Source organism: Abramis brama, assembly GCF_963993115.1.
Source record: "Abramis brama genome assembly, chromosome: 15".
Lineage (NCBI taxonomy): Eukaryota > Metazoa > Chordata > Actinopteri > Cypriniformes > Leuciscidae > Abramis > Abramis brama.
Genome location: NC_139977.1, coordinates 28,822,825 through 28,846,471, shown reverse-complemented (window position 1 = coordinate 28,846,471; position 23,647 = coordinate 28,822,825). Strand labels below are relative to the sequence as shown.

General features: G+C 37.8%; 2 protein-coding genes and 1 long non-coding RNA gene across 4 annotated transcripts in view; 2 read left to right on the top strand and 1 right to left on the bottom strand.

Moving 5' to 3' along the window:
• The window catches only part of LOC311097369, a 19,147-nt gene extending 9,156 nt beyond the window's left edge, over positions 1-9,991 (bottom strand). Inside the window, exon 1 of the long non-coding RNA XR_014609247.1 lies at positions 9,755-9,991. This is a non-coding gene — a long non-coding RNA (uncharacterized lncRNA). The remainder of the gene's footprint in view (positions 1-9,754) is intronic.
• Positions 9,055-18,365, top strand: ppp1r26 (protein phosphatase 1, regulatory subunit 26). Of its 2 annotated transcripts, XR_014609246.1 has the most exons (6): positions 9,055-9,215; positions 11,152-14,640; positions 17,303-17,420; positions 17,664-17,713; positions 17,928-18,007; positions 18,235-18,365. XR_014609246.1 is itself a non-coding variant. In XM_084136976.1 (5 exons), exons 2-5 carry the CDS (start codon positions 11,216-11,218, stop codon positions 17,929-17,931), a joined length of 3,597 nt encoding a protein of 1,198 aa, XP_083993102.1. In that variant the 5' UTR covers positions 9,055-9,215; positions 11,152-11,215; the 3' UTR covers positions 17,932-18,066. The 2 variants fall into 2 exon arrangements, 1 of the variants encoding a protein (XP_083993102.1); XM_084136976.1 differs by lacking the exon at positions 18,235-18,365 and having other exon boundaries at positions 17,928-18,066.
• mrps2 (mitochondrial ribosomal protein S2) lies at positions 18,238-23,647 on the top strand (the record flags this gene model as incomplete). The annotated part of the gene is made up of 4 exons (XM_084136977.1): positions 18,238-18,376; positions 18,623-18,727; positions 19,450-19,579; positions 22,871-23,647. The coding sequence occupies 4 exons, from the start codon at positions 18,238-18,240 to the stop codon at positions 23,403-23,405; spliced, it is 909 nt and encodes a 302-aa protein (XP_083993103.1). The 3' UTR covers positions 23,406-23,647.

Genomic DNA, 23,647 nt, shown 5'->3' with positions numbered 1-23,647 from the left:
CCCACACTTGCGGTCTTGGCCACTTGAGAGCATGTCCCGCGACAGGAAGTAAGTGTGCAAGACTGTCCCATGTCCTAAAAATGCCAAAGCACAGTGTCCTGAACGCACACTAAACCCACACTATCTTGAATAACGCTTCGGAGCGGTATTCGAGGCTAAGCGTATCCCATCATGCATTATGTTGCATGCCCCGAAATCGAGAGATGGGGAAAACATTCCACTGGAAGTTAAAATTATTAGATATTACATATAATTTGGTAGTAAAACATAAAATGTTGCACATTTTATTGGTGCAAAGATGAGTAGGCTATGTGTATTTTGTACAACATCTGCAACTGCTTTTTATCACTTAAAGTCCCCCTGTAGTCAATAATTGTATCTCTTAAACTCATCTTTGATCACCAAAATGATATACAGTGAGGAAAGTAAGTATTTGAACACCCTGCTATTTTGCAAGTTCTCCCATTTAGAAATCATGGAGGGGTCTGAAATTGTCATCGTAGGTGCATGTCCACTGTGAGAGACATAATCTAAAAAAAATCCAGAAATCACAATGTATGATTTTTTAACTATTTATTTGTATGATACAGCTGCAAATAAATATTTGAACACCTGAGAAAATCAATGTTAATATTTGGTACAGTAGCCTTTGTTTGCAATTACAGAGGTCAAACGTTTCCTGTAGTTTTTCACCAGGTTTGCACACACTGCAGGAGGGATTTTGGCCCACTCCTCCACACAGATCTTCTCTAGATCAGTCAGGTTTCTGGGCTGTCGCTGAGAAACACGGAGTTTGAGCTCCCTCCAAAGATTCTCTATTGGGTTTAGGTCTGGAGACTGGCTAGGCCACGCCAGAACCTTGATATGCTTCTTACAGAGCCACTCCTTGGTTATCCTGGCTGTGTGCTTCGGGTCATTGTCATGTTGGAAGACCCAGCCTCGACCCATCTTCAATGCTTTAACTGAGGGAAGGAGGTTGTTCCCCAAAATCTCGCAATACATGGCCCCGGTCATCCTCTCCTTAATACAGTGCAGTCGCCCTGTCCCATGTGCAGAAAAACACCCTCAAAGCATGATGCTACCACCCCCATGCTTCACAGTAGGGATGGTGTTCTTGGGATGTACTCATCATTCTTCTTCCTCCAAACACGTTTAGTGGAATTATGACCAAAAAGTTCTATTTTGGTCTCATCTGACCACATTACTTTCTCCCATGACTCCTCTGGATCATCCAAATGGTCATTGGCAAACTTAAGACGGGCCTTGACATGTGCTGGTTTAAGCAGGGGAACCTTCCGTGCCATGCATGATTTCAAACCATGACGTCTTAGTGTATTACCAACAGTAACCTTGGAAACGGTGGTCCCAGCTCTTTTCAGGTCATTGACCAGCTCCTCCCGTGTAGTTCTGGGCTGATTTCTCACCTTTCTTAGGATCATTGAGACCCCACGAGGTGAGATCTTGCATGGAGCCCCAGTCCGAGGGAGATTGACAGTCATGTTTAGCTTCTTCCATTTTCTAATGATTGCTCCAACAGTGGACCTTTTTTCACCAAGCTGCTTGGCAATTTCCCCGTAGCCCTTTCCAGCCTTGTGGAGGTGTACAATTTTGTCTCTAGTGTCTTTGGACAGCTCTTTGGTCTTGGCCATGTTAGTAGTTGGATTCTTACTGATTGTATGGGGTGGACAGGTGTCTTTATGCAGCTAACGACCTCAAACCGGTGCATCTAATTTAGGATAATAAATGGAGTGGAGGTGGACATTTTGAAGGCAGACTAACAGGTCTTTGAGGGTCAGAATTCTAGCTGATAGACAGGTGTTCAAATACTTATTTGCAGCTGTATCATACAAATAAATAGTTAAAAAATCATATATTGTGATTTCTGGATTTTTTTTTTTTAGATTATGTCTCTCACAGTGGACATGCACCTACGATGACAATTTCAGACCCCTCCATGATTTCCAAGTGGGAGAACTTGCAAAATAGCAGGGTGTTCAAATACTTATTTTCCTCACTGTATTTAAACGTTTTTTTTCCTGAAAAAAAATTCTTAATGCCTTTAAAAAGCTTGAATGTAACTCTACACCCTTACCTCATTTAGTATACACGGTTCTATGAATATGCAAATTAGCCCCGCCTCCACTCACTCGCTCCAGCTCAGAGATCCACTTGTTGACGATCACACGTCTCATGTCTCAACTGAAAAAAAAAAATGCTGCGCTGCCAAAACGCTCTCAAGCGCCCATAGCTAGACGTTTTCAGCTGGCTAAAAACGCTTTGGTGGATACACGGCCTAAGGGGGGTTATTGCTGCTCTCCCTGCTCTTATCCATGCTAGGCTGGGCTTTCTTGCCCAGAACAGAACCATACAGCCAATGCTAACTGTATGCTAATTGTCAATCGTATTTGATGATAGTGGTCCTGACAGAAGTGGTTCTTCTATGGCCTCACTGTGAAAACATTTATTTTTAACCCTGTGATGCATGATGGTCACTACAGTGAACAGCTATTCAGTTCTCACTTTCTTTTAAATGCTCTGGTTTCAATGGTGTAACTGCCGTCACTACGGTGGAACTGCGTTCACACTACCAGCGACACAATCCCATCCATTTCAATAGAGAGGCGATTTCCAGTGACACGAGCGACAGTGACTGTTGGCGACAGGATGTAGACATGTCCAGCGATGCGACAAAGTTGAGATATGTTTAACTTTATGCAAATGAAGAGCGACTTTGGGAGCGACAACCAATAGGAGTGAAGTCAGAGGAGCACACGTGATCTGTCAAGGCAAGATGGAGAAGTGCATTCAGAGCCTGAATGGGTTCTTGAAACCAGATAGACTGGAGCTTGCGCTTCATTATTTATCATGCAGGGTATTCACTGTAAACAACAACAAAAAAAAGTTATATTGTGACCCGCAGTGGGACCCCACCTCTGTTGAAAAGCAGAGAAGTGACCAGAGGACCTCCTGAGGTCAGGTTTGGCTATGGAATCACTGGCCCCAGCTCACCAAAGCAAAAAATGTGAATATATATGCCATTATGCTGCCTGATACGAAAGCTACATCTATATGCAGTTTCTATAAACTACATAGGCTATACAGTTCCATTTTTTTTTTTTTTTTTTTTGCCATAGGCCTAAATAGTATACAAATATTAATGTGTCATTTATCTGCATTTTTAATTTTCACATATAGTTCTAACGCTCAAACGCATGCAGAAGTTAATTGTGTTTTTTCATGCCTGGAGGACAATAAAAACACAGGGGAAATAAATAAATCCTGACTCAGGTTGTCATAATTCATGCATTGGAGGATTAAGAGGATTAAAAATGTATGCGTATTAGGTCAGATTTATTTGTGTGCTTCGTTAATAAATTCAGTGCAAATGTCAGTCATCCGGCAGGAAGTCTTGAGTTCACAGGTGATGCAAAAGTATAAAGCCACATACAGCCCTAAATAACCCAGTCAAAATGATCAGATAGAAATGAGGAGACAAGAGACAGTGTGTCTGACTGTGTAGGTGTTATAGGCAGACGAGGAGAGACAGCAGGTAAAAATTATAATGACACCGAAACACATCTGAATCATCCGCCAAATCAATCTGAAAATAACACCCATTCTGTCTCCATCTCTTTCACTCCCACACTGAAAAAATACCGTCTGCTTCACAATGATGCGCACGCACATGCAAGATCCCACTTTTACAATGAAACAGACACAAGTCCAGACTTTTTTGGGGGTGGGGGAACCCTGTAGTTACTCTGCTAAGACAACAGTTTGCACTAAAAAATGACGAAGAGAAGTGAAGTTAGTTCTGAGTAAAGGAAGAGAAAAGCATTCAGAAATTCCCAAACATACAACAAAACATACCAAATCACCAAATCCTTTTCTGCCATTTTCTAAAACAGCCAATCTGCCTTGATTCTCACACTAGTAAACAGCGCCACCATGTGTCCAAAGACTGCTACAACATCCACACAATAATTCCAAACAATAGCACTGCTAAACCTTATTCATAACGATTATGGTCAGTAATACAAATTTAAAAATATCTGCATTCAGTCTCATTACATCTTCAATTTACTCTCAGGAATTAACAATTTCAGAGAATTTATTGTGAATTTGACTCTTAGCTTTACAAACAAAGTGTCAATGAATATATAATTGAATTAGTTACTAATTATTAATACACAACATAAGAAGTTATGAAAAGAAAAGGAAAAGAATCAAATCAGAAAACAGGGAGAGTCAAGATGTTTTGACTTTTTTTGATTTTATTCTTTACCCTAAACATAAATTTACAAGCTTAACCAGAAAAAAAAAACCTGATACAGATCAAAATGGAAATTGTCTGCTTTGTATACAGGGTTATTAACGTTAACTCAATTTATAAAACTATTAAACTAATATATATATATATATATATATATATATATATATATATATATATATAGTATATATATCCCTACAAGTCTAAAATATAAACACTTATATTATGCCTCGTTTCCACTGAGCAGTACGGTACGGTACGGAACGGTACGCATTTATTTGCGTTTCCACTATCAAAAGTTGTGAATGGTACCAAAATGCCGAACCGTACCGTACCACTTTTTAGGTACCCTTCCATTGGGGTACCTAGCACAGTGGAACGGTACTAAAAGGTGGAGCTAGACTCACTGCAGGACGTTGATTGGTTGACAGAGAATCGTCACTTGCGCGTGCTACAAGGGGAATGACAACATAAGAAGCGCCATTTTTTAATATACAGTTTAATATAATACTACTGTTACTGTATCACGAAATGTAATTTTAAGAGTTTTTCAGGCGAGAATGTAGTTGTTTAAAGCTCAAATCTGTGGTTTATTTATAAAGATGATTTTTTTTTCCCCCGGTTGTGAGATCCATGCGGTCAGCGGGCGCTCGGCGCTCATGTTTCCCGGCTGGATGAGCCTTTCCTCGGCTAATCTTCTGACGTTCGTCGCTTACTCCGACGGTAGTGGTTAAACATGAGATATAATTCGTCTTGTGTAGACCTAACGGGCGATCTTTGCTCTCGTGAATATATAATGAGTTCCCTGTCAATCGTTTTGGCTGAGGGCTAAGTTTAGTTTCATATTAACGTTATAGGCTATTTATATTTAACTTTACTTGTAATGTTAGACTAGAGCGCTGCATTTGGATATTTGACTGAATTGTTTGCTTTATTTCTTATTGTATAGCTTCTTGTACCTTTTACTTAAACTTTTATATAGGCTATTATTGATAAAACTGAAATTTTACAAAAAGAAATATGGTTTCTTGTCATTTTTTTATTACAAGATTATCACTGATGTTTATTGCAACATTTGTACAAACGCATATATTGCCTGGAATATGTTTTTTTTTTTTTTATTTAAACGAAAAGAGGTAACGTTAGGGTTGTGTTTTAAATTTCGTTTTGTTATAAATAGAATAACGTATAACGTGCAGTGAATAATCAATATGCGTTGCGCATGAACCACATTTGTGTCCCTATAATGTTTAATTTATTTAAATGAAAACGAAAAGAGGCAGAGTGGTGTTTTATAACATATTTCGTTTTATTGTTGCTTAAAATGTACATACAGAGCAAGTTAACAGAGATAACCGGAGTAGCAGAGCGAGCTGAGTGACGCTTTTAAAAACGCTCTGTACCATTTGCATGTAGGAGTCGCACATGGCAAGTACAAACTTTACGTACTTGATATTGAGAAAAGCCTAATGTCGGCGCTTGTCTTCATGTGACAAACATGTCGAGGAGCAAGAACAAGATCTGCTGCATGTCATCCATTGTAGCATGTTCTACATGCTCTATGTTCTTCTTCGCGCGAAAATGACGTTGATCGAAACACCACGCCTATCAAGTAAGGGTACTGTTGGCAGTGGAAACGCTCGCCAGATCATGGTTAACAGACCCGAACCGTACCGTTCTGTCCCGTACCGTACCGTACTGCTCAGTGGAAACGAGGCATTAGACTCACCATGAATCACACGTTTTGGAAGAAGGATTGATGATGTATCGATTCATTATTTAAATTTTGTTATAGTTTTAAACAAAAAACGTTACATAATACAACTGAAATAAAATATACATATTAGGTGAAAACCCTAAACTTATTTCAATTAGTTGCCAATTTCCATTTAAATTTGAAGCACTAAAATTACTTACTGAGAATAAATAAATCATGAAACTGAACTGCAACTAAAATAAAAATGATTAAAACTAAGTAATATTTAAAAAAACAAAACCTAATAAAAATGACAAAATCACATAATAAAATTAATGAAATACTTGAAAATATAAAACTAAGAGCTAATAAAAAAGGTAGTAAAGGAGTCCTTGTTACAGTGTAATTATGCATTTAATTACTGTGTAATAATAATTAATATGTAGGGTTGGGGTTTGGTTTAGGGTTAGTTAGATGTAATTGTGCATAATTTATTATACAGTATAACTACATGTAACGTGTGTAACAAGGACACTGTAAAATAAAGTGTTACCAAAAAAGTATAAATAGCAGCACTAGCATATCTAAATAATACTAAAATAACTCTGCCCTAACACCATCATTCACTGAAGAAAAAAAAAAAGTGTGTTTGGATTTAAGTGATTTAATCTTGTACATCGGTCCCACACATGAATCAGTTAAGTTAAATAAACATAATTTGTTCATGTAACTTCGACATCGTGGAATTAAGTCATTTTAAGTGACCCAATTAAGTAGTCTCAAAGTGAACTCCCTGACATGATTCAGGTATTTGATTTCATATATTTATTCATCCAATTAGTGCCACACAACTGAACTATAATGATCTACTAGCTAGTTAAACTTTTAGCTAGCAATAGCACACATTAGGATCTAAAATGCTAACATGCTCCTTCAGCTAAGCAGTTATATTAATTGTATCAGTCTGCTCCACTCTTTTTTTACACTCTAAAAAAGATGGTTCTTTAAAGGTTCTTTACACGTGGTAACAGTTCAATTTAGAACCGTATCGTCCTGAAGAACCCTTTATATGCTGAAATGGTTCTTAGAGTTCAGGATTCTTTATTCCCGCCTTTTTGTTTTTCAAATCTGTAACTGTCAAAGCCTCCTCATTACTGATTTTCTGGAGCTCAGTTATGCAACTACAGTCACTACAGTCAACATACTCTCAACAGGTAAATTATTTATTTCTTAATGTCTATAAATTATAACTTAAATTTTTTTAACAATCATTTCCTAACAATCATGTATTTTTCTGTTTTTAGTTTAACAGAATATGTAAGTGTGAGCAGCTCTGTTCAGTTAAGGATACTCATCTTCTCTTCTCCACAAAGTAAGTAACAGAGATATGGAATATGATATTTGTAAATTATGACTTTATTCCTAAACATACCCAGTCACAAAAAAGCATTAAAGCTATACCATGACTTTATCACCTTTTCCTTTTCACATGGTACAGGGCTTGTACTGTCCATTTTTGCTCATTTTGGCCTTCATGAACATAATTGTTTTTACATAATCAAATGGAAGAGACACAATGTAACTCTAAACTCAATTGTGTATTTCAGATGCTGTCCCGTATCATAACCTCATCATCTGCAGAGAGAATCTGCCACTCAGAATACACACATAATGAAGGATGTAAAGACATCATAGGGGATTGTTAAGATATTTCACTGGAACTCTTCATTACATCTATATTGTGTTCAGTGTCAATTGTTATTTATTAATGTAGCTAACCTCTGTTGTTAGAGCACTGTCATTTTTGCTACAATCTGCCTGTCAATAAAAAATAAAAGTACCTAATTGACACAACATGCTGTTAAAAAAAAAAAAAAAGGTAAAACCCAAGTATAGGCAACAAGATATGAGACCAGGCATAGAGGACTTTTAAAAAAATTATATTAATAAATAATAAAAAAATAATAATAATAGTAATATTAATAATATGAAGATACTATATACTAATATTAATGAAAAGGTTATTTATAACACCATTAAGGTCCTATATAGCACTTTCAAAGCATGGTTCTTTATGGAACCTTATAAAAAGGTTTCTATTTAGCACCAAAAAGGGTTCTGCTATTGTTACAAGCCGAAGAACCCTAATTTGGTTCTGTTTAGAACCATTTTTCTTCTTTCTTTTAATTGATGTTCCTTTGTAATCTTTAATCATATAATAACTTCCCCGCCCTCTTTTTTTTTTTAATTAAACAAATATAACAGTAAATACATACAGTTACAACTCAAAACAGAATTAAACAACAATAATAGAATTATAAACAGTAGACAAAAAGCCAGGTTCCCCTCCCTCTTGCAGCATCTCTTCTCTTCTCTGATGACTTGTTTACTGTGAGGGCGGGGCAACCTGTCACTCACATGAGATCCACCAATAGCAAACCACAATCATTAAATCATTTCGATAGATAAAATCAAGTCCCGCCCAACATTTATTCTTGTTTGAGAAGCCGTTTTGCTCGGATATATAGGCCTACGTCACAACATGGAATAAAAGACTATCGCAACTTCCGTTTCATACCGACTTAAAATAGCAACCTTCAAGGCAAATCTGTAGCAACAATAGTTTTTACTCAAGCAATTTCTCAGTTTATCTCTAAGTCTACAAAAAAAGCTATTAAACTTTTCAATCGTTGTTGTCCAGGAAAAATTATCGATTTCATGAAACACCTTTTATGCGGCACGTTTAACTCTATATAGGGAAGGCAAAAACTATTTTCCACACTTTTGAATAGTCCCTAAAACCATGCAGTGACTTAACATATTTAAAATCATTAACATTTGACCCTTTTTTTTCTTCTTTTTTTTTTCTTCTGACATGCTCTTCTTAAGCAACGTTATATATTCTGGGATGCTTTTCATGTCCAGTAGCCTATATTGGACACCTGTTGTTGGCATCATTCAGTAAATAAAAAATAGCCTATGTTTGGAAAATAAATTCATATGTAGTCACAATATATATATATATATGGCTACATCGTTCATTTCACAACACAAATTCAGTCTGTTCAGCAGTAGGCTACTGTGTCTTTAAGTGATTTCTGAAGGTAAGTCGGAAGGCAGAAGGGGTGCACGAGACAGCTGCGCGCGCCCGCTCCCGTATGTGGACACTCCAAAAAATGTGTTAAGAATTACAAAAGGTGGATCTGCTACACTGGACGATAAACGCAACAGCTGTTCATCAGTCGTAAGGTGAGTCTCATCCCGTTATGTGTCGCCTGTATGCAGTGGGCTGTTACCACTGTGATGTTTTACGTTAGAGAGACCATACAAAGAGGGTTTTGCAAAATGAACCGGCGAGAAGTGAAGAGGCCCCGCGAGCGTCTCACCGCGAACATATCAAGGCGAACTTTAGCTTTACTCCTTCCCTCTCTTTACTACATTTTAGGGGGGCTGCTTTATTAATAGTGCGATTTAGACGGACGACCCCCGAACTTCCATCTAACAGACCTTCTTTTGACACTAAACGAGTGTAAACACTGCCGGAGACACCGTGGCCGGCAGGCGGAAGACGCTGGTTCCTCTACGGTGTCTCTTAGCTCCGCTCCCCGGTCTCGGGTGCAGGCAGAGCCGCGAGATGCGCGCAGGGACAGCGCCGGTGAGACGGAGCTTTGACGGCAAAACACACAACAAGTTTCTCGTACGGAAGTGTAAAAGAGATACAATGTCTCTATTTGGCGGGAGTTTCATTGTAACATCATAGTGGAGGGAGTTATTTTTTCATAACTTACGAGAGTTTATTGTCTCGGGAGATGAAGCAGTTGAAGGCGGTGGAGGGGCCTCGGCTACTGCGCTGCTCGGGATCGTGGTGTGTAGCATATGCGCCTTTAAAATTAGCAATACAATTGCCATTGTGGTTCCTCTTAACGATTCTGGTTCATTAACGGTTGCAAACGTGATTCTTTTAGTAGGCTTACTAGGCTACTTTCGATAAATAAGTATTTGAAATAAGAAATGTTATTCCTGGGTTCATTCCCCTCAAAGGTAACAGTGTAACAAAGCACCAAGTACATTTTACACAACATTTTTATGAGGCGTTATAAACTAAATAATTATCATAATTGGTTTTAACTATAAAATAAAAACAAATAAAATGTAAATAGAACATTTCCTTCACTAATTTTAACTCAAATACCACTGAATAAAATGTTCTCTTTTGCAAACGTTGTGATATGAACGACTAGTCAGTAAGCTTTAAGTACAACATCACACATTGACAGCTCTTGGCTCATCTAAACAAAATGTGTCTAACTTAATATTAATAATAATAACTATGTAAAAGATTAATATCATTCCGAATTGTGTTTTTCTTTGCTTTAGGCCTATATGTCACTGAAACACCTGTTCTGGCTTGCACAATAATTGCAGTTATTACATCTTTTATGAAAGAATCGTGTAAGAAGTTTATCCACGCTTTCTATTTGCTCTTCTATGCACTGAAAGTTCTAGGGCTTTGTTAATGTTCCCATACTTAAAGTTGCCAAAGTCATTGCATGATTTGCAACGTGCTGCACTTTATTTGTACCATTTGTTTTATCATATAATTTTATTTATCTATTTACCTTTTTTAGAATTTTAAAGATAATAAAGATATTGTTTGATAAGTGAGATCTCTGATTATATTGCTTGAAAAGTACTTGAAAGTCCTGGAATTTTCATGCTTAAATCCTGGTTTAAGCATTTTAATTAAAAAGGTAAAATCAAAAATGTATTTTAAAATTCCAAGCAAGTTGGATTTTTTTTTTTTTTAATAAATACATAAAGCTAATAAAAAATATTAACAGACTGTGTTCATATTCGATAAGATAATCTGCTGTATTACATGATACCAGTTCCGTCAGTTAACATCCATTAACCTGATCAAATCAAATTATAGTCCATTAGTGATCATGTAAATGTTAATTTGAAATGAAATGATGGCTATCATTTGCCTGTAGCTTATGTCTAAGTAGTTAAAGTGACAATTTTACAACTCTCTCTGGAACCTCATACCGTTAATATTTTTGACAAATGAAACCTTATAAGTCTAAAGGTGATCTTTTATATAGCACTCTGCTTACATTGTCATGTTATGTTTTAGAAGTAAATAATGTTGTTGAAATTAAGAAATCTGTTTCTCCCATTTTAGAATGTGAAGATCACCGGTGGAGATTCCCCATGCACCTACATCCCTTCCATTCCGACCTTCTAGAATGTTCCTGAAGACGGTTCCTCCGGTGGTGGCTATTCACTCGGAATGGAGGTCCAGTAAGAGCTGCAGCCTGCCTCTCTTTTTCAATGACAGTGCGTCCGACAGCGACCTTGCCTCAGTTAGTGGCACCCCCATCCCACAGAAGATCCAGATGATTATAGAGAGCCTTCACAGCACCCAGTCTTCGGACATGAATGAAAACGGGCAGACTGAAAAGGCTGCTCATTCCAGCCACGAGGCTGGCTATAAGGGTCAATTGCGATGTATGGACACTGCGACAAGATCCCGACGAGCAGGGGCCGACACTAAGCTACAGTCCGCCATGGTTGATACTGGCGATGATTCAGATAGTGACGATTCTGTGGACAGGGGCATTGAAGAAGCTATTCAAGAGTATTTGAAGGAGAAGGTGGACCACAAACGCAAAGGGGATCTGGTGACAAGTTCGCCCCCAGCGCCCAAACTTCCACGGAGAGAACCAACTGTCCCAGATGCTGCTAAACAACACACACATTCCAGTAGTGCCAAGGTGTTAACCGCTAGCAATCATATCCAGAAAGCCTTGAGTGGGACGCTGGCATTAAAGAAGAAAGTCATCAAGAAGAAGCTAAGCAAAGAAAATCCCTTTAAGAATGCTGACTCAAGTAAAGTTTTGCCTGTAAAAAGTCTTCCTCTACCCAGAGCTAAGAAAGGATCTTCCTCGTCTTCTGAGATGGACAGAACTCCACCTCGTCTTGTTATTAAAGAGGAAGAGGAATTGCTCGATTCAAGCAGCGATGATGGAATCGAAGAAGAGATTCAGAGATTCCAGCAAGAGAAAAGAGAAAAACAGGAAAGTGACAAAGATGTGCAGAGACCTTCACGACAAAGGGAGGACTCTGATTCGAGCAGTGATGAAGGTATTGAGGAAGCCATCCGTCGCTTCCAGGAAGATAAACACAAGCAGAAGAAAAAGAAGAGTCCTCTCAAACCTCCCCAACTCCTGCCTGTGCAACGTAGCAAACCATCCGTCATTTCTCCCGAACGCATGAGCACTCAGCCACTCAAAGCGCTGTCGAAGAAGAACAACAAGAAGAAGAAACTGACAACCAAGAAGTCTAATCTCCCTACACCACTGGCTGTAAACCACTGTTTGAATAAGTGTACATCCCAGGGCTCTAAAGTTAAAGGGTTTACACCTCCCCCTCCAAACCCAAAACAAACCCACACAGAACATCAGATCCACTCCAGCCTGAAGGTCAACACTGCTGAGCTGATGTGTGCAGAAGCCATTCTAGACATCTCCAAAACTGTCATGCCCGAGGTGTTTGAGTCCAACTTAAGCATTGCTAACACAAATTTGCTGCAGACTCCACCATTCCCCATTGTTGCACCATCTGAGAATAAAAGTGATGAGAGCTCCGTTGACAGTGAGGATGGAATTGAACAAGAGATACGGAAATTTTTGGAGCATAAAGCAAAAATGAACAAAGAGCTTCCGATAACAGCAGGTGCACCTCCACCAGCTTCAGGAGATTCGACAGCAAGCAAGGAGCCGAAGAAGACGACGAAGGAAACCCAGCCGAATAAAGCAGCCAGGCTCTCCCTGTCAAAAAAACGCAAGTTTAAAGAGGAACAAAGCAAACTTGACAGAGATGGTGACTTGGTATTAAATGTTAAAGAGGAGCCCCCAGGGACACCTCTGATTCAGAGTGACTCCACCAGATCTGACCTTTCTACCATTCCCACTGTGACATCGCATTCAAGCAGTCTAACCACCATAAAAAATAGCAAACCGAAGCAGAACTCCACACCTTGCAAGGATTCGGATGTTAGTGAACCCAAAGACAAAGGTTCCACTCACAGTACATCCAGCCCAAAGACTGTGATTGGCTCTGAGAGAAACGACAGCAGTGACAAGAGCAGCTCCCTGGACAGTGATGAGGACTTAGATGCTGCAATTAAGGACTTGCTTAAGACAAAGAAAAAAGTCAAAAAGAAAGTGAGGGATATGAAGTCGAGAAAAAATGCCAGACCTTCAGAGGCATCGTCTTTGGATGTCGTGAAAAAACAGAAACCTTTCACCGACCAGAAGAGTATCCCAACCGCTAAGCTTGTTAAGTCTGGCATCTTGAAAGGTGGCAAAGAAACACTGAACGTTCAGGCTAAAAACGACAAGGGTTCTAAAAGCAAAGCTGTTAAAGGCAAATCAGAAGTCCAGAACATCAAACAATCTAAAAGCCCTGCACAAACCGACAAAGTGACCGGGAATGATGGGGTTCCCAAGGCCACAGATGGGGATATACCTTCTTCCAGTCCACGTGCAGAAGATAATGACAGTTCTGTTGACAGCGATGATAGCATTGAGCAAGAGATCAGGAGATTTCTAGCTGAAAGGGCCAAGGTGTCTGCACCTCTCGCCGCAAACATCAAACAGGAAGAGGCCGTAAACTCTTTGCCCTCATCTGCAGAGTTTGATGTTAAAACAGAAATTCAAAAGACTCTTATTGAAACTCCAGTGTCTGCTTCAACGTCAACCTCTGGTAGTAAAAGTGAAATGCAAGAGGAATCCATAGCCACACCCACAAGACCCATGAATGCACCTGCAGAACTCAACAAGGGACCAGTCCTGACACCAGGCAGCAATTGCATTATGGGTTTCAGGAGGACTGAAAGTCAAACATTAGAGATCTCGACCCCAAGAGATCCAAAGAACGGCGGCTCCCAGACAGGAAAGGACAGTCCGACAAGTCATGGCATCAGACCCAACTCCTTCACAACACCCTCTGTGAGGTCAGAAACGCCCCCTTCATCAGGTCACCAAAACTTGTTCCTGTTGAGGCCCGTTAACAGCAGTATGAGCGACGTCAAGGACCCTTCCTTGGCAGACTGCAATGACGTTCCCGTCAGCCGCCACAGTAGATCAGCCACTAGGATACCTTTAAAGGATGTCATTAGCTCTCTTTGTCCCTCACCTCTTTCGAAACCTCAAATTAGTTCCCCTGCAGATAACCCTGCCGTCATCACTGGTGACCTCTCGACCTCAGCACCCCCTGGGGGCAGGACAGAGGGACTTTACTTGCATAACCGCCTGAAAAGGGAAAGACACCTCTCCGATAGACTACACTTATCCCCCGCCACCTCACATCTGTGCCAGCCCTCACCCGTACTGCAGCCCCACCTGGGCAACGAAGTAATCCAGGTGCAACGGGACCAGACTCCTTTCCCATCACTCTCAGCGAAGACAAAACTGCAGGGCATCCAAGCTGAGTCGACAGAATCCTCTGCAAGTTTAGGGGAAAAACAAAGTGAGGGAGAAAGTGTTAGCAAGGAAGAGAAAAAGCAGGAAGATGAGGAAGATAAATGTGTTGATGAGACAGATGTAGAGTCAGATGAGGAAAGGAAAGATCAGAAGACAAAAGACAGGAGGAATCAGCCCTCTAATCAGTGAGTACTTGTCCTCTCCAAACACACACACACATATCAGTTGAGGGAACATGGTCGCCAAAAGCCCAGTACCAATCCATGCTTTTGATCCATCTAAGATATGAAAGACTTCATCAAATTGTTGCGGTCTTTAATTAGAAGGATTAATGAGAGTTTTGGTCATTGGTTTGGGCGGAGTTATGGATCCATATCTGATCCACAGGTGTTCTGCAAGATTCCCAACCATACAGCCGGAATTTTCCTTCGGCTTTAAGCGTTAGTTGTTTTATTTTCAACATTTAGTCTGACGGACTGCAGCGTCTCATCCTGCATTTCAACATTTTTGTCTTTTTGTACTGTATTATTTAGGTTCCAAGGGACCTCATGTAGGACTGTTTGAGTGTACCACATCATTTTTTTGTATGTTTGTACATTTATAAATATATTTAAAAGCAGACATGTCATAAAGAGAGATTAAACTTTTTTTTTATTGTTTTTGTTGTTTTTTTCTCTGCAGCATTTCTGAATGAATCCTGCTTTTCAAACTTTGCTTAATACTTATTGTTTTGAAATTGTGACTACGAGAAGTAATTGCTATGAAAAACCGAAGGTTTATGAAAAGATGAAAATATAACCAGTGAGTTTACATAAGTGAGTTCCACAGGTTAAAAAATTCCCCCATCCATAGGAAAAAAAATAATAATTCCCCAGAAAAACATGGCTAAAAGGTATATAAAACTGTGCAGATTGCATCTTCCAGTACTAAACTGTAAAAAGGACTGCAGAATGTAGAAGCCAAGAGAATGAAATTGTTTTAGTGTGCATCAATGCACATTCATTTGTTATACATTTTGCAATGGTTCTTAAGAACTACAACATTTTTTGTAAATATTTTGATATGTTTCAGAGTAATTCATCCACAATAGAACGACATAATTTTGACCTCTGACCTCTGAGAGGGAGGTCTGAGTCGCCTCTCATTAACATTAAATGTTCCCTGAGGATTCTTGATGAGGAAAATCTCCTCAGTGCAACAGTGAAGGACTAAAATAGGCCTCGTTTGTGAAACACAGGCAAAATTAATTTCTTACAATGAATTTTACAAACAGTTTACCAAGAAATTTGTTCTGCTTGTGTTTCTTAATGAGCCCCTTTGAGTTTACATACAATATGTATATAGAATGTGTATGAAAAACAGCCATTTACTTGGTATGAACATTTTACAGAAAAATGGCAGTAGCATTGTATCCTTTGCCCTTTGAATTACTAACTTGCCCTCAACAAATGCAATTGTCCCCTGATGTGCCCTTTTAACTTTTTTTTTTTTTTTTGTATTTAGTTAGGTGTTCTTTATATTTTTTTTTGTCATAACTAGGTTATTTTTGTACCACTGGACTTAAAACATTCAGAGATTTATATCAGACTGATTACAAATTACAAGGAGGAAACTCTCAATGTTTCAATATTCAGTCATCTTTCTCTTTTTGCACGTTTGCATATTATCAAAACACAATTGTCAAGTCACGCATCTCTCTCTCTCTCTCTCTCTCTCTCTCTCTCTCTCTCTCTCTCTCTCTCTCTCTCTCTCTCTCTCTCTCTGTGCACCTGTTTCTTAGTTCCTGTTTCTGTTGCTTATTATATGTAGGGGCTTTCCTATGTAAAAAGAATGTTATTTATTTTTGTTTATAGAAAAGAAAGTAAAGACTCATGCTGACTATGCTGGGCATTGCCAGTTTTCATAAATATTTTGCAAAAAAAAACTTTTTTGGTCCCCTGCTCTGCACAGAGAAAATAAACTCAAACTGTATCTCTGAAGATGTATAATAAAAATTGACTTTGAGACACAAGGCTGTATTGTTCTTAACTGTGTGTATGTGCAAACATGCATGAACGTGTGAGTTCCCGTACATGTTTATAATCAGTATGTTGCATAGCTTCCTCTGCTATATCTTAATATAAAGTTGCTTCCTTTCTCACGGATGTCCAAGGAAACTAAAGCTAATGCCGGTTTATGTGCGCACTCTTGGATAATCTGTCAAAAAGACTAGTTTCCTTGCGGTTTAAAAATAAACTATATCTACGTCGTGTAACTGACTGGCGAATATTCAAAATATTTGTTTTATATTTCTGTCCTGCTGAATGTTCATGTTTTTACTCTAGAGTAATTAAACACTCATCAAGACACAAAGGAATGGGCTGTCAAATTTTACTCACAAAAGAAGATTGGAGGATTTCGTAAGAATGTAATGTAATACAATTGTTTGTTGCATTATTGTGTCCACATGCTGTGTTGGTTGAACTTGATGCATGATATACTGTATCAGACCAATATTATGTTTTAATGCTTTTTATGTTTATGTTAAAAATGCTTTCTGCTATCCAATTATGTTTTAAACAGTTTGCATGTTTGTAAATGTTGATGTTTTATTGTTACTTGAATATGTAATTCTAGATTTGTTGCTTTGTCTTCTACACTGTAATGCTAAAGTAAATAAACACTCATCCAAATGTGTTTGCAAAATGCATAGATGAAGATTGGAATTCTAAACCGAATAGTGTTTTTAAAAAAGAACATGCTTTGTATTTTATAGTATCAGCAATCAAGTGTGTTATTTGCAGATGACAGATGCAGAGGCTGGCAGTGTATATGCATGTGTAAATATGTTTGTTTTGTTTGCTCCAGGTCTCTCTCCACCTCTATAGATCCAGGGTTCTTACTAAGCCCATATATCGCTCTGGACACGGAGGAGAGGTGTCTGAAATTCCAAACCAGACGCCGCCTCATTCAAAAGCAGCTAGAGGTACATACAATTACTATATTAAAGATTCATGCATTTACTTGCACACACACTGATGTAACACAGATTTAATACACTCATTACGTGTTAAGGGAATATATACAGTATAGACATATGTGATGGTTGAGTTTTTGAAGTGGTTAAGTCTCTGTGTGTGTTATGGGGACAAAATGTCCAAGCAAAGATGTCAATATCGGGCAAAACATGTTTTTATGTGTTTTGCACGTGTGTGTGTGTGTGTTGTAGGACAGCAAATCAGTAAAACGAAGGCTGCAGTTTGTGGTCAGTGTGCCCAGGTAAATACACCACTTAGATAATACAGGACATATTGTTCACTAAATGACATAAAACAACAACTGATGGCTCACATGATAAATAGATATATTGGTGAAGTTGTTTTTGAGTAAAGAACTGTGATAATGTGATAGACATTCATACAGAAATGATTTAGATGCTTTTTGGTTGTTACGCTTTAGTGGAACTTGTCCATGATGTTTTGTTTTATTACAGATAAACTGAAGAAGCTGGAAAATATAATGAAAAGAAGGTTCTCGTGTTCAACATATTGTAATATGAACTATATTTAAAATGTAAGATCTGCATTTAAATGTAAGAAATATATATATGTATTTAAAATGTAATGGTTGCAGCACGTTATTTAGTTCTGGATTTATATTTGTTTTTATTTTCTTGTTTTATCTATCGTTCTTAAGTTCCATCATTTAAATTGTCCATTGTAATCAAAAAGACACTGGTTCTTTGAATAAAGTTTTTTTGTTGTTCATTTCGAATAACGGGGACATTGTGGTACTTGTAGTTCATGTGGTGTGTAACCCAAACGGTTTTTATAAGACCAAAGCATTGTTTGGAACATCACTACCCACAATCCTCTGCGCTTTTCCGCAAGCTCAGTGGGCGGAGCTCGAACGGAAACATGGCAGCGGGCGTCTTAACTAGAGGTGAAATAAAACGTGTTTTTATGTAATGTTAGTTTAAGTGCATTTTATTGTGTAAACCATAGTAAAATAAGAATAGTTATTTACACATAATTACTTCGTAATCTTGCTTGTGATTTGTAATGACACAATAAATTACGTGTGAAACTACGTGACACCATTGAGTTTCTGAGAAGCCATGCATGCAAAATACTTTTGTTAAAAAAAAAAAAATCCTAACATTTAATAAATTGAATATGATGATTTCAGTAACGCAGGTTCTCCGGAGACCTCGGTTGGTCACTGCTGTGTTCTCATGTCACGGACAGACATTCAGCTCTGCAGCAGCTGCAGTCAAATCAACGAGAGACACCGGTGATTATGATTATTATCATCATTATGAAACCCAGCGACCTAGAGATATAATTTCTGTCTGTGTATAGTATATTACAGGGCTTTTCAAACTGGGAGCCACAAGGGAGTGCTGGGGGTCGATGGAAATGTTTAGAGGAAATACAGTGACTTTAAAAATTAATGAAATTAAAAGAAATTATTAAATATAAAAAATATATAAATAAATAAACCACAACAATTGATTAAAATACAAAAGATATTAGGTTAAAGTAAATGATTAAATATAGCTAATTTCACTATCATTTGTTTAATTATTTACATATAAAATACATAGCAACCTTTTAAGTTTTAGGATGGTTGTCCCTTGCATGAGGAGGATGATTATATTTGGGGGTCTGTGGCATCTAAAGATTGAAAACGCTTGCTATATAACTTTTTTCTTTTTTTTTGCAATTTGGTTTTGCTTTGCGTTTCCCACCACATTTTACATTATTGTTTAACCACAAAGACATAAATTAATACAGATGAGATGTATCTTGCATATAGAAGCACATCGATGTAGAATGAATCCTCTTTAGCTAGCTTATGTGGTGTATGAACTTTAATGCAAGTACCTGATATGTGTGCTTTTTTTCTGTAAAGCTGTAAAACAATATTTAAAAGCCCTATACAAAAAAAAAAAACACACAATGAGAGTGTGAGATATATTTATTCATAACTAATATGCAGTCTTCCATATGCAGCTGCTACAGAGAAAATCCAGAATTTCCCACTTACTCAACCAGACTATTTCCGCTTGTCTGAGCTCTTCACCATAAAGGACCTGTTTGAGGCCCGTGTCCATCTCGGACACAAGAAAGGCTGCCGACACAGGTGGGTAATTCATGTGTCTTTCAGTTTGACTTGATATTCTTATAGTTATTATTATAATACATTCAGTTTAAATGACCTATTACTTGAGGAAACTACATGGAATATTTGTGTTTATATTTATTTAAAATGTTTTTAATTCATTTGTTACACAATTCAAATATCTATCTATCTATATGTATATACACAACTATACATATGTAAGTGTGTTTGTGTGTGTGTGTGTGTGCTCACCAAGGCTGCATTTATTTGATCAAAAATACAAAAAAACAACAACACAGTAATATTGTGAATACAATTTCAAATAATGGTTTTCTATTTTAACCCATTTAATCCCAAATTTTTCCCAGAGATGAAATTTATGAGTTTGTGTGGTATTTGCAAGTATATTAAACAATCAATGTCAATAATGTAAAAAAATATTTGAAAAGTCCATGAAAATAAGAGTTTTATCTCTGGTCACAATTGTGACCGGTGGTAGAACACAGGGAGTCTAAGTCTATGGGGTATATAATAAATTAAAAATCTCCAGAAATTAGTTTGAAGACAGAATTAAATTGTTGAAGTGATTTATTCGATTAACAAATAGTTAAACATTGTCTGGCCCAGTTTAAAAAATGACAAAATAGCAATCCTATGCAGCAACATGGCACAAATATTTTAATTAAATTATGATGAAATAATAAATTATAGGAAATTGCTTAGAATGCAATCATTATAAATGATGCAAAATACTTATAATTACAAAATGAAAAGAAAAAAACGTACAGAAATAAAATAAATTAATTAAAATAAACAAATTAAAATAAACAAATGATTAAAAATTAGCCTATGGTAGGAAACATGTAACAATGCCAAGGAACATGTAACAATTCATGAATAACAGGAAAGCATCACAAAAATTATCAATCAACAGTCACAACTGTGTGCTGGTGTGGAACTCATTATATATCACCTTCCTAAAGAAATAACAGTGGAATTATATATATTTTTTTAAATCACAACTGTGTCCTGCCTACCTGTGTTTATCAGCCAGTGGGCAACACCATCAAACCTGGGTATATCAGTCACAGCAGCTGACATTGAGGATGGTCTCCCTTGTCCTTTTGGTGCAGTACCAAATATTTTCAGGAGACTTTGGGCAACTACTTGCTGAAATCCAAGGAGATCATAGTCACAATTCATGACATCTCTGTGGAACAGCCAACTGTTGATCACAGCACTGTGTAGAGCAGGCATGTCATGCTTGAAGTTGCATCCACCTGGAACACCAGCTTGTTCAGCCAAACCCATCACTACACTGGGCCCATGACCTAACCCAGTCTCTGGAAGACAGAGCATATCCAGCTCCAGCAGCCATATCACCCTGTAGCCCAAGAGTGGTCTCCCACTGAAGCTAAGCAGGGCTGAGGCTGGTTAGTACCTGGATGGGAGACCTCCTGAGAAAACCAGGAGTTGGTGCTGGAGGAGGTGTTAGTGAGGCCAGCAGGGGGCGCTCACCCTGTGGTCTGTGTCGGTCCTAACACCCCAGTGTAGTGACGGGGACACTACTGCCAAAGAGCACCGTCCTTCGGGTGAGAATAACGGTGCTCAGAGAGTCACTCTGGGGTCATTAAAAATCCCAGAATGTCCTTCGAAAAAGAGTAGGGGTGTAACCACGGCATCTTGGCCAAATTTGCCCCTTGGCCTCTGTCCATCATGGCCTTCTAATCATCCCCATATACTGACTGGCTTCATCACTGTCTCCTCTCCACCAGTAAGCTGGTGTGTGGTGGGCGTTCTGGCGCAATATGGCTGCCGTCGCATCATCCAAGTGGATGCTGCACATTGGTGGTGGTTGAGGAGATTCCCCCTTCCATATGTGAAGCGCTTAAAGTACCCAAGCGCTTTATAAATGTAACAAATTATTAATTATTATTATTATTATTAAGTGAATCCAAAACTTGACTTAAAGTCAGTCTGAAAGAGAGTTCATAAAAATAACACAGAATTACATATGGGGAACATAGACTCCCTGTGTTCTACCACCGGTCACTATTGTAACCGTCTTCATTTATCTGCAGTTTCACAACAGAATAAAGCATGTATTAATTTAATTTCAATGTGTATGTATAGGTAACCCTTTCATGATGATATGTGCAAAAAATGTATAAGCTATTCAAAAAGGAACTTAGTATTCTTACCTGTCCTTTCTGAGCTTTTATGTCATCCTTTCGTTAAGACGACAGTACCAAGAAATAAATGTGTGTGGTCACATAACCAAACAAACTAATCATGTTAGACCTGCCATAAACTCTTATAGACATCTTACATTTTCATTATATATGAATATGTACTTCATAATATGAGTTACTTTTGAATTTCACACTAAAATATGCAAAGAAAAATTGTGGTCACAATTGTGACCAGTGGGATTAAATGGGTTAATATACTTTAAAATAGTATTTATTTATGTGATGCAAAGCTTAATTTTCAGCATCATTACTCCAGTGTCACATGATGCTTCAGAAATTCAGCTTTGCATGACAGAAATGAGTTATATTTTAAAGAATATTAAAATAGAATTGTAATAATGTTTCACATTATTGTTTTTTTTTTCTGTATGTATGTGTGTGTATATATATATATATATATATATATATATATATATATATATATATATATATATATATGTACATGTGTATATATATGGTATATGTGTGTGTGTATATATATATATATATATATATGTATATGTACATGTGTATATATATATATATATATATATATATATATATATATATATATATATATATATATATATACATGTATATATATATGTATATGTGTGTATATATATATGTATATGTGTGTATATATATATATATATATATATATATATATATATATATATATATATATATATATATATATATATATATATAGACACACACACACACACACACACACACACAGTAGTGTTTTTAATGACCCTACAAGTTCGATTTAACCATCAAAGTATGAGGAAAATGTTTTATATTTTGTACTATGCAAAAAATAAATGCATAGAAAAACAAAAAGCTCAGGAAAAAGCATACATTGACGTACAACATAATTGGTTATTAATATTTGGTTGGTTCTCTCTTGTATTTTGCATGTCTTAATGTCTTTATGCTAACAAAATCTTAACACTTTTTAGAATTTGCCAATTTTCTTAGACTGGACATCACTTTTGGCCACTACTGTATTAAATATATACAAGGTGGCAAAACCTGAACTTTATTTGAGATCTCTAAGCTATGTTTCTCTCTCTAGGCTGATGGAACCGTACGTGTTCGGCTCTCGTCTGGATGTTGACATCCTAGATCTGGAGCAGACAGCAGAACACCTCCAGCGGGCGCTGAACTTCACGGCTCACGTGGCGTACCGCGGCGGGATCATCCTGTTCGTGAGCCGCAGGCGGCAGTTCGGGCACCTGGTGGAGTCGACGGCGAGGGAGTGTGGAGAATACGCTCACACACGCTACTGGAAGGGAGGACTGCTCACTAACGCCCCTATCCAGTACAGCCCCGGGGTGAGACTTCCAGACCTCATCGTCTTCTTCTCCACGCTCAATAACGTCTTCCAGCAGCACGTCGGGATCCGGGACGCAGCCAAAATGAATATTCCCACCGTCGGGATTGTGGACTCTAATTGTAACCCCAGCCTCATCACGTACCCAGTGCCAGGCAACGATGACACTCCTGTTGCGATGGAGACGTACTGCCGGCTATTCAAAATGACAGTGAACAGGGCAAAGGATAAGAGGAGACAGATGGAGCTTCTCAAGGGTATTTCAGCCTCAGGATGAGGGAAAGTCAATGAGCTTCAGCAGCGCTAATCACGGTGTTCGTCCACATATAGAAAGCTCAGTCGAAATATGAGTAACTGCAGTTCAAATTCAGGTTAAAAATGAACCATCCCAGAACTGAAGACGTCCAACAACTTAATTTGCCAATGTAAAATCCAGTGGCTTCGAACTGAATATTTATTGGTTTTGTTTTGATTTCCATTGCTCACTTGTTATGAACCCAATAAAGTATTGCAAATCCA